This window comes from Arachis stenosperma, chromosome 1, assembly GCF_014773155.1.
Source record: "Arachis stenosperma cultivar V10309 chromosome 1, arast.V10309.gnm1.PFL2, whole genome shotgun sequence".
Lineage (NCBI taxonomy): Eukaryota > Viridiplantae > Streptophyta > Magnoliopsida > Fabales > Fabaceae > Arachis > Arachis stenosperma.
The window spans coordinates 134430761-134443087 of NC_080377.1; the positions used below are offsets into that span (position 1 = coordinate 134430761).

General features: G+C 32.6%; 1 protein-coding gene across 1 annotated transcript; it reads right to left on the reverse strand.

Annotated features, from left to right (window-relative positions):
• Nucleotides 1-2313: 2313 nt before the first annotated feature.
• Nucleotides 2314-3966, reverse strand: LOC130935393 (pentatricopeptide repeat-containing protein At5g56310-like). Its single transcript, XM_057865125.1, has one exon. The coding sequence runs from the start codon at nucleotides 3964-3966 to the stop codon at nucleotides 2314-2316; it is 1653 nt and encodes a 550-aa protein (XP_057721108.1).
• Between the last annotated feature and the right edge of the window lie 8361 nt (nucleotides 3967-12327).

Consider the following 12327-nt stretch of genomic DNA (forward strand, 5'->3'; position numbering starts at 1 on the left):
CTAAATTCTCCCGCATTGCATTGATCCCTGCGTCTCCGGTTAACTCGTTCAACCCAGACTCAAGCAACCCACTTGTTCGATCATACCAGTAAACTGCCTTGTACGACTGGTATCCCAAACCCTTGAATAGCGTTACAAGATCCCCGAAGTTCACAAAATCTAGGTCCATCTCATAAACAAGAACACCATCACCACCTCTCACGAAGCTACCTCCGTGGTGAAAAACTGGCACCACAAATACATCCACCATCTGAAATTTACCAAGAAACAACAATGTCTCAGTACTACATTACATTCAAAATTTATTACAGAACCCCCCTTGCCCTAACACAATACCTCCTACGACTACTTGCCACTATGCTCTAAAAACCAATTTTAGCCCTCACTACACCACTGTTACAGACACTATCAACATGCACGCATGATCACTTCACCATTACTACAAACCACAGAAACTTCAGGAGTAAGGAAGGCGATCTTACCTTGATTGGAAGACGGCAGTGCTAAAGTGATGCAGTAACCTTCTTTCTTGCCTCCGACAGCTTCCTCACCGCACGACGACTGCTCTTCCACGTAGTGCAATTTTTGGAGGGAGAAACAGGGGGAGGGATTCTGATCGTTTTCGCGTTATGTGTATTGTGTGTGTGACTAATGCTTAGTTTCGAAAGGTTGGGTGAAAACGGCAGCGTTTTGGGCTCTGGGGACATATTTGTCCTCTTTTGGAAAGCCCAGCAAACGTGGCACCCCGTTAAGGCCAGGTCAGTGCCACGGGGCCACGTCATCGTTTTCCGTCAGGGCTAAACGGAGACACTCTAACGGAGGGATAAAAATGTCCTGTTTTCTGGGGGGTCAGGGACGATAACGTATTTCCCAAGCCTCGAGGACGAAAATATCCGCGGTAAAAAAGGTCAGGGACGGATTTGTCCTTTACTCTAAAAATAAAATTAAAAATAAACTAAATCACATATTTATACACAAATACATTAGTAACTGATTTTAGTGGTTAATTTTGGTATACAAATAGTATTTTTGAATTATTTGAATGACATCATTGCATAGACATTATAATTTCATATTTTTATAAGTGTTGACCATTTAATAAATCAACAACTCAAATCATTGTCATGTCACTTGGTTAAACATGCTGTTCGAGATTTCTCTAATGTTGTTACCAACCAAAAACATATTATTCATTCTTCTTTGAAATATAACTGGAAACCACCTCCAATGAATGTTTGTAAAGTGAACTGCGAAGCAAGCGTTTTTTAAAATGAGCAATTAGCTAGCTTTGGATGTATTATTAGAGTCAGCATGGGAATTTGGATAAAAGATTGTTCTGCCAGTATACCTCTTTCTAGTGTTCTCTGTTGTAAGTTTCATGGTATTTGGAGACGGCTTGTTAGATGTCTTCTATGAAACTGATAATCTTGATACGTTTCTTCTTGTTTCGCGAGGCACAACCAGCATGATTAGGAATGACTTTGATCTGTTTGACAAAATCAAAGAGATGCTCCAGCGCAATTGGACAGCTACTTTAGTTCTCATCCAGCGCACAGCAAACAGAGCGGCTGATTTAATGGCTAAGACTGCTGCTTTAAACAAGCAGGTGTATCTAGAGTGGTTACTGCCCCCTGATAATTTAGACATTATTATTAGAGATGAGTACTCTCTTTCTCTTAGATCTTTTTTCTTTGTGTTATGTTTAGTCACCAAAAAGAAAAATCATTGTCATGTCATCATTTTCCAACCACCTTATACAATGCTTCTCGTATCATGTTTCCTTCTAACCGAACTTTCTATCCCAGTCCCTAGAAGTTCAGTTATGGACCTCCAAATCAGCAGCAAAAGATCAACATCACAAGTAAAAGTACCTGAAGATAGAGCTCAAAGAGAATCCAATAAGCCTCATTTCGAACTGATATAGGCTTTGTTTCGCCAAAACCAACATCAAGCATACTCACAAAGGAAAATAACGTTGAGCTGAAAGAATGGCTAACCTATTAAGAATGGAACAATTACAAATTTACAATAACTGTTTCAGTTTACACGTTAAGAGTAAAGTGAATGTTACAGGTGTTCAATCTTCATGAAATGTATATGTTTCTGTGATGCCTGCAAAATTTTCTTCAAAATGTTTGTTTAATCAAACCGATGGGGTCGACTCACAGTATGAAAGTAGTGCCATCACTAGCAACTAGCAAGTAGCAACAATCACCAACCACTTTGAAAATCAGAAAATGAGCATCTTCCTTCTGTAGAGATATCATGATCAAGGAAAACTATAAAGCTAGCTCAAAAGTTGCGGTTTTTCCCCTAAGCATCAACTAAGACCTCTGTTATGTCTGGTTCATAGTCTTCCCAATTGGCTTGTTTGGTGATCCCATGGAGGGTTTCATAGATATAATACGAATGCTTATGTGTCACGTCACCAGCCACAAAGTTATGCAGAACTCCATTAATTTGCACAACACTTCTGCCCGGAGGCTTTTTAACACCCATCTCGATCATTTTTTGTCTCACAGCAACTACATCCTGCCACCTTTTGGCAAAAGCATATATGTTTGACAAGAGGACAAGATAGCCTGCGGCTTGGTTGACGTTGAGCTCGGCTACTACCTTGTTTGCCACTCCCGATGCTAGTTCTGAGTTCTTGTGTATTCGACAACCCCCAAGAAGGGCACCCCATAGCACATCATTTGGTTTTAAAGGCATGGTTTTGATAAGTCCCTGTGCTTCATCTAAGAAGCCAGCACGGCTCAAGAGATCAACCATGCATCCATAGTGCTCAATCCTTGGGTGGATTCCCCAAGTATGTTTCATAGATGCAAAAATCTGGCGTCCTTCGTCTACAAACCCAGCATGGCTGCAAGCACAAAGCACTCCAATGAAGGTTACTTCATCTGGTCTTATTTCATTTACACCCACACTATCACTAAGCATAGCCTTAAAAAGATCAAGCGCTTCCTTTCCAAGGCCTTGTTTCGCAAAAGCCATGATGATGCTAGTCCAAGACACTGTGCTTTTCCGCGGCATATTCATAAACACTCTGTAAGCATCATCAATGATTCCACAACTGGCATACATATGAATGAGTGCATTGCTCAAACGCAATGAAGGCTGCTCATTGTTCCTCACAACAAATCTCTGTTCAACATACCAATGTATCCATCTTCCCAACTTCAGATCCCCCAACTCAGCGCATGCTGTCAAGGCAGCCACCAGCGCCACCTGGTCCAATTCCACACCCGCCCTACTCATCTCACCAAACAACGACAAAGCCTGCTTGCACTTGCCACCACGAGCGCATCCGGCAACCATGGTGGTCCAAGACACAACATTCCTACAAGGCATCTCATCGAAAACCCTTCTGGCCCCATCAAAATCACCACACCTAACATACCCAGCAAGCATAGAGTTCCAGCTAGCAACACTTCTCTGATTCATTTCATCAAACACGTAACGTGCTTTCCCAACACCACCGCACACCGCATAGAAATTCACCAAACTTGTCTCCACAAACAAATTGTAGCAATACCCTTTGACCAAAACCTTGCAATGCACCTGTTCCCCTTCCCAAACCAACCCACCACGTGCGCACGCGCTCAGAAGGAACGAGTACGTGAACCCATCAGGCTCCGACCCAGAAGCCACCATGCGATTGTAGCACTCCACAGATTTGAAAGGAGCTGCTGGGGTTCGGGCATGGGCCCTGATGATCTGGTTCCAGACGGGGGTGGTGGGTTTGTGGAGAGTGGAGAAGAGGGTGTGGGCATGGTGGAGGTGGCCGTAGGAGACGTATAAAGAGAGGAGCTTGAAGATGAAGTTGTTCTTGTAAGAGAGGGAGTTGAGGATTAGTTGGGTGTGGATTTGGAGGAGAATGTTGAGGCTGTTGCATCGTTGCAAAAGGGAGAACACACGCTGCTGAAAGCTTCTACTGCTGCTTCCACTGGCGAGAAGGGAACCCATCCTTTTGATTCGCTCATGCTTTCTACCCCCCAACAAGGACGTGTATTAGCGTGCTATTTTTATTTGGAAAAATCTAGTGCCAGCAATTTTATTGCATTTTGTTCAATATGTAATCAGTAGAAAAAGATCAGTCATTAGATGAAATATCACATTAATCTCACACCATCATTGATAACTAGTTGATAGCTATCAATCACAAATATTACTGATCCCCTAACATTTTTCTTTTTATTTTGAGATTAAAGGAGAACATAAAATAAGTTTTAAAAGTGGATATTTTACATACTCATATGTTGGTTTACGAAAGTATTTTCTGTTTTGTTTTTTATTTCTATTTTTAAAAAATTATTTTTATTTTTAATTTTTTATATTTTAAAAAATGCGATTGATTTGTAAAAAAAAATTATTTTTAAGTATTAAAAATAATAAAAATATATTTGATTGGTTTAGTTTTAAAATATATTTTTAATATTTTTCAAATTACGGAAATTTTATATTTTTATTAAATATATGATTTTAATTATTTAATTTTTTTATTAAATTAAAAATTAATTTTATACGGTATTAATATAAAATAAACTACTATCTTATTATGTTATTTTAGAAAAAATTGATATCGCATGTATATATATAGAGTTGGATATTATATTTTTTGACATTATATAACAATAAAAACATCAATTGAAACAAAAAAAAATCGTAGCCAAAATTAGTTTTATACCAAACGAATCAATTAACTAATATTAAAATTCATTGATGTAAACATATTTTTAACAAATAATTTATTAATAAAATAATGAATAAATAAATATTTGTATTTTTTTAATTTTTATTATCAAAATTTTTATAATTAATTGTCGATTTAAAAAATTATTATTATAAAAAAATTATTTTTTAAACAAGATAGTCTTGTTTCTGTAAAAATGAATGTCAAAAATAAAGAAATTTAACAAATATATGTTAATTGAGAGAGAATACCTATTATATAAAATAAAAAAGCTCAACAAATATAAATTTAATTTTAATTAGAGCTTCATTTTTTTTAATTATCTCGTCTATATAGACCAACGATACAAAAATTAAGTTTAAAATAAAATATCAAAAAGGGTAAAATAAAATTAAAAAAATTAAAAAAATTACTTTTTCAAGAGATGTATATATAAATTGGAAGTAGACAAGAGATACCCTGATGCTGATAACGAACCGTATAATTAGAGTTGACGTTATGTGATAGTAGAGAAGGGCAAAAAAGAACTAGCGTGAAAATACACTAGGTGAATGTGGCGTGAGGAAAGAAAATGTATAGAAAGCAATAAAAGAGATTTGAACGTTAATCCCAAAACCAAAAATACCCTGTTTTGGGTTGAAAATATTTTCAAAAATTAAAACTAAAAATATTGAAAACATGGAAATAGCGTTTTTACCTTGTTCTATCTTTTTAGAAAAAGTTTTTGTTGAAAATATTTTTAAAATATTTATTCATTCATATTTTCATACCTTGTTTTTTTTTTCATCAAAAATGAAAATAAAAATAAAAATATCAAAACCAATCAGTCCCTTAATTTTTAAAAAAAATTAATATATACATTAATTTCTACCGTTTGTTTTCGTCAGCCAAATTAATCTTTAGTCGAATTTCTGACATGACTCACTAACAAAAATTATTGAGTTAGCACATTAATTTACACACATGGCAATTAAGTATCCATATGTATAAAAATGACAAAATAATCCCTGAACAATAGTGAAATATGTTGTCAATTTGGTGTCTCTCCCAAGCGTTATGTTGCAATTATAGTTCAAATTCTTCATCTCTGAAGCTAGGTTTGTAAACTTTAATTTATCATAAACTCTATTGTAAACTCTAGTTCAGCTGCAATGGTGACAAGTAAAGAAAGCTCTTCTTTATCGAATTGCCAAGATCAAAGACACAATGGATCTAGTTGTAGTGGTCTCAAAATAAATACTTATAATCAAGACAAATACAATTATATAACCCTAAATTATTCTATTGTGACAATTTTCCTAAAAAACAAACAGAAAGAATGTTCATTCAGCATCTTTCGTAACTGCCAAGGAACATACATACAAAACCAAAGAGATTCTGTAAATATTGCATTGTACTCTGCACTGCAAAACACACACCGCAAAACAACATACATTTCAGTGCCTCGCAATTTCAAGAGAGCGTGACGATAAAAATCTATCCAGAGCACGGAACCACAACGCAGACGAAATTGTCGAATGGAGAGAGCATGGGGAGTGGACGCCACATGAAGTCGCAGAGAAGGGGAAGGGAGATTGATAGGGAAAGAGGCATGTCAAAGAGGGATCCGCCAACAACGTAGAGGTGGTGGCCGAGAGGGACTATGATGAAGTTGTAAATACCACAAAGCTAAGGGTTGCAGGTCATTGGTGGAAGAGGGCACCATGCGTGGTTCTTTGGGTTGAAGAGAAAGGAAGAAGCAATGGATAGGTCCTACGAGAAGATGCAAAGGAGGCAGTTGTGGCGGCAATGGAGGATAGTGGAGAAGAAGGGCTTCAAGGAAAAGACTGATTCCATGAGGGTTGAAGAAACATGACTGTTACTCTCCCACTTCAACGTTACGTTTTGCTCCATACCCAAAACAACGTCATGTTGTGGACAAGGATGAGGACCAATTTGCCTATCAGGGACATATGTACACGTTACCAAACATGTTGGATACTAAACATGTTATTTCAGAATTTTTCAACGGCCTCAAATGGAGAAATCATGTGAAGGACTGATTTGGCTGACGGAGACAAACGTTGAAAATTGATGTATGTATTAATTTTTTTTGGAGACTTAAATGTCCGCTTTTGAAATCTTCGGGCGCTTATTTGGTTAATTACTCCCAAAAATATTTTGGCGCTGACATACATAACCTCCACTTTTATTGATGACAAAAATATCCTTAATAATATAAAAAATATGTCAAAAATATCCATCCACAAAGAGAGACGTATTCTGTTAACGGAATTGGATGAGGTGGCAAACAAAAATGCTATTGTGGCATCCATTTTATGAATCTCGTTAAAGAAACCCTAATTCTCAATTTTTTTAATTTTTCTAATTTGAAATCATAATTTTCCAACTCTCTACTCTACTAGTTCCACTGCCACTATTCCCATCTTCTCTCAGCCAGTTGCTGTCCTTGTCTTCTCCAATTTTTTCTCTCTTTCAACTGTCTACTCCGCCATTCTTCCTCTCCATGAGATTGAAGCTATGATTTCACCCAGTCTACCAAAGCTCTGTCGTCGTTGTTGCCTTTCCATTGTCTTCCTTTTCTTATTGCCGTCGTCTTCACCTCGTGCTCGCCTTTAGCCGTTGTGCTTACCTTCAAGTTATGGTCGTTGTGGTTTTTTATTCCTTTAATTGTCGCGTTCAAGATTCGTCGTGCTCGCATTCCAGTTTTAGTAGTCCTTTTTCTCTTTGATTCATGTTGTATTTTTAGCTTTTTGTTGATTGTTGTTGTGTTGTGGTAATTGCTTATTTCTATATTGTGGTTGTTATATTGTAGTTTCTGAGGTGGCAAACAAAAATGCTAATTTGACATCCATTTTTATGAATGTTCCGTTAAAAAAAACCCCTAATTCTCAATTTTTACAATTTTTTTTAAGGCCAATTCTATGGTGCCTATGAATTGGTGTCTAAATTTTTCCTAACTTACCTTTTGTAGTAAGTTTTGATTTTTTAAAAATTATTTATTGTTATATCTTTTAAATTAAATATTACTTTTTAACCTTTTTTAGTAAACAGGCAACATCTTTTAGGCACCATAGCATTCACCTTTTTCTAATTTGAAATCCTAATTTTTCAAATCTTTGCTCTACTAGTTCTACCACCACCATTCCCATCTTCTCTCAGCCAATTGTTGTCCTTGTCTTCTCTGATTTTTTTCCCTCTTTCAACTATCCATTCTGTCATTCTTCCTCTGCATGAGCTTGAAGCCATGATTTCACCCAATCTATCAAAGCTTTGTCGTCGTTGTTGCCTTCCCATCTCCTTCCTTTTCTCGTTGCCGTTGTCTTCACCTTGTGCTTGTCTTAAGCTATCATGCTCACTTTCCAGTTCTGGTCGTTTTGGTTTTTTATTCTTTTGATTATTGCGTTCTAGATTCGTCATGTTCACATTCCAGTTCTGGTAGTCCTTTTTCTCTTTGATTCATGTTGTGTTTTTAGATTTTTGTTGATTGTTGTTGTGTTGTAGTAGTTGTTGGTTTATGTGTTATGATTGTTGTATTGTAGTTTTTGAGGTGAAAAACAAAAATGCTCATGTGGCATCATTTTATGAATGTCCCGTCAACAAAAAAAATTCTAATTCTCAATTTTTTCAATTTTTCTAATTTGAAATCCTAATGTCCCAATTCTCTGCTCTACTAGTTTCACTGCCACCATTCCCATCTTCTTTCAACCAGCTGTTGTCTTTGTCTTCTCTGGTATTTTTCTCTTCTAACTATTCATTCTGCCATTCTCCATCATCTTCACCTCATGCTCGCCTCCAGCTATCGTGCTCGCCTTCTAGTTCTGAACGTCATGGTTTTTTTATTTTTTTGACTATCATGTTCTAGATCTATCATACTCACGTTCTAATTTTTATAGTTAAAAGATAAGTTCTTGCAGCAATGGTGGCTATAGTGCCGCAACGGTAGAGCATTGGAAGCTGAGAAAATAGTGATTTGAGAGTTAGGATTTTTTATTGAGATTCAATTAGAATTAAGGTTTATAATTGAGTTTCATTTGCCACATCAACTAATTCTATTAACGAAATATGCATTTTTTTATGGATAGGTACTTTAGGCACATTTTTAATATTATTAAGGGTATTTTTGTTATTAACAAAAGTAGAAGTTATTTATGTCAACGCTAAAATAATTCAAAGACGTTTTTTTGTGATTAACTCTAACCTAGACAATTGTATCTAACTCATCCTAGAATAAAGTTATTTCATTAAAAGAAATTACTAGGATAAACCCACCAAACACCAACTGTAAAAAGAAATTCATTATCCTTAAATTACTTGAATGTCCAATTATAAAATCCAAACTACTGTCCAAGAAAAACTAACAGATTATATCCAAGTCTTCCCAAATTCTTAAAGCCTTCGAATATAACCTAGGACAATGATCAATAGTCTTCCGATTCTAAGTTGTATCTTGAACAAAGATCAGAGTTCGTTAAACATCCCTTTTTTGAAATGGAAGATATAAGTAGGTACTCCATCATAGAGACAAAACCACAGAAGACATTTGATCCTTTTAAGAATATTCAGCGCCATAACCAAAGCTAGTTATCTAGAATATTCTAGCAATGCACGTTAGGAAAATATTTTTTATTAATATTAGTAAACACCTGATTTTTATTAAACATATTTTTATACTAATCCTATTAAGGGGTAGTATTTAGGATTTATAATTTAGTATTTTATTTTATTTTTTTTGTTTCATAGAGTAACACTCAGTCCATTAAAGATTATTTTACTGTGGATTAAAGTTTTATTTAAATGTTTATTATTGGCCAATAAATTAATGTATGTATAAATAAATAAAAAATTTAAACTTCTGTTATTTACATAAATAGATTAATAAGCTAACCAGACTAATCCAAGTTACTTAAAATTTAATACTTAAAATATAGAGTATTGAGTATTGATCAAGTGTTAACAAAAAAAAAAAGTGAAAATTTTTATTGGTCATATTGCATTGCTCATTATTAATATGCCAATGACAATGTCTCATGAAAGTTTTTGTTTGAGTAATACGTCAAATCAAAATCTAAAAAATTTTAGCATACAATTTAATTCTTAATAAAATTTAATCACTAAATTAGTTTTTGACCTTTTATTTCATTACACACATTAATTTTTACATTAAATTTTTAGATAAATTAATCTCTATTATTATTTAATAAAAATATATGAGTCTCTAAAATATATATTTAAAGTTCTCACATCAATCTCTTCATATAAAACAAATAATATGATATAAGGACTGATTTTTCTAACCTAACAAAATAAAAGTTCGAGAACTTATTTGATGATTTAAATTTATTAAGAATTAAAATGTATGATTACGAAATTCTTAGAGAATAATTTAGTGTATTACTTTAATTTTTTTTCTTTGTAAATATGTTACCATATATACCACTAATTTACACTAGGCAGGTTTACTTAAAATGCTAAAGATGAACATACAAATTTTGAATTAATTTCGTAGAAGTGCTATAGTAGCCATTTTATTTTCAGTAAAAATTCCCCTTTTAGTTAATGTTGCAAAAATACTAAAATAAGCCTACAGGCTTAATTATTTTGTTTGATTCTAATACAGTTAAATATTTGATTAAAAAAATTAAAATATCCTTTTAGTGAAATTGTAAGAATAGACTACCTTTTTATAATTAATTTTAGATCAACTAAAAATCTTTTAGGGTTTAATTACTAAATTCAATTTATTTTTAAGAAGACTAATATACTTTTTAACTTACATTTAAACGTGATATCTGGATTAAGGTGGTTTAATTGTATTACAAGTCAAGCATTTGAATTTCTTTATAGAATGATCGAAACATTTTTTTTTTGTTAATTTTGAAAGAATTGAAATACCTTTTTAGGATTAATTTAAACAAAAACTAAAATATTTTTTTTTAGAATTAAGGTTAATAATTTTTAGTTAAATGGTAAAAAGTTAAATGATATGAAAGTATGAAAAGTACCATGAATTATGGTATTTACTAAGACAACCACACTAAAATTTTAGGTCATGAATAAGAATGGAATAGAGTATTTTCTATTAGAGAGATACTCTCATGATAACATTTTCACGATACTTCTATAAAAATATATTTACATAAAAATGTTAAGGTTTAATTAATTTGTCGGTTCTTATATAGATTTACTGAATTTTCAATTAGGTCCCTATATATATATATTTTAATTAGGTCACTATATTATATCAGATTTTGTAACTAAATCTTTACCGTGACAAAAATATTAAAATTAACAGAATATTCTGTTAAACTATACAAAATATTAAATCAAGTGTTAGGCATATTCGTTTTATTTAACAGAATATTCTATTAATTTTAACATTTTTATCATAACAGAACTTAATTACAAAATCTTATATGATATAGAGACCGAATAAAAAATATATAAAAATTTAATTAAAATTTAATAAAATTAAACCAATAAAATAATTAAACTAAATATTAATATTGGAATATCCACCTCTTATTTATATTATATTCTTGTGAGGTACCATCAATTTTGCCGCTACTACGGAAAAAAAGAAAGAAAGAAAAACCCATATTTTTATATATAATATTAAATTATTTTGTTTTGAGAAATAATAAATTAATTTATTTTATTCTGAAAAAATTTCCGTCTGTTCTTGAGAAGAGGAACATATATTATAAAAATAATACAATAAAGAGAAGAAAGAGGGAAAAAAAGAAATCATAAACAAGTGGCTTCTAATGCTCAATTCCACCCCAAAATAAAAATAAAAAATCACAATATGGCAATAAAAGCGAAAAAGCAATAAATTGTTATTTTTACAGTATAACAAAGTGATACATCATCATTCAATAACATTCGAACTACTAACTATATAATAAGATGATACATCATCGTTCAATACACACCAACTACTAACAATCAAGAATTTAAGCATTTAAACAAAATTACTTGAAAGGAAAGCTACAATTATTGCTTCACCTTTGGACAGAACGTGGACGCTGAGCTTGATGGATGAGTTGCTATTCCAACCATATTTAGTGTTTATGACAAGAAAATTAAGTAAATGTGTCTCATATTTAGGATGAATATTATAATCATAAAATCTTTATCCAAAAGTACGAATAAAGCGATACTATGATCTACTCAACGTCTCAATTATTGAATTGATAAATAAATACCATAATGAAAGTGATCATTAATAGAGAAATAATCACAATGATCATTACTATGATGTCAAAAGATGTGAATAAGTGTAGCTCCTTTGTTTTACTTTTTTTCTCGCGAAGCACCTAGCTAATAATTTGTTTAAATTGATGTCAATATCATAACATATCATATTATGTCACATAATAAAAAAGAAACTATTATCTCTATCTATAAAAATTTAAAATACTAATAATTTATTTACGAATAAATAAAATTACCATTTCTAATTATAAAAGATAGACATTTGTTAATAAAATTATTTAAATTCTAAAAAGTTATTTAAAATTCACAAAATACTTTCTAATACAACTTAATTCTAACTTTTCTTTTTTACTTCATACCACCACTTTTTTAATTTTAAACTCTATTACTATTTTTATCCCTGACTACCACCATTA

What these genes read in the sequence shown, in the direction of transcription:
- LOC130935393 (XM_057865125.1), bottom strand. Translation starts at nt 3,966, where the DNA reads ATGGGTTCCCTTCTCGCCAGTGGAAGCAGCAGTAGAAGCTTTCAGCAG.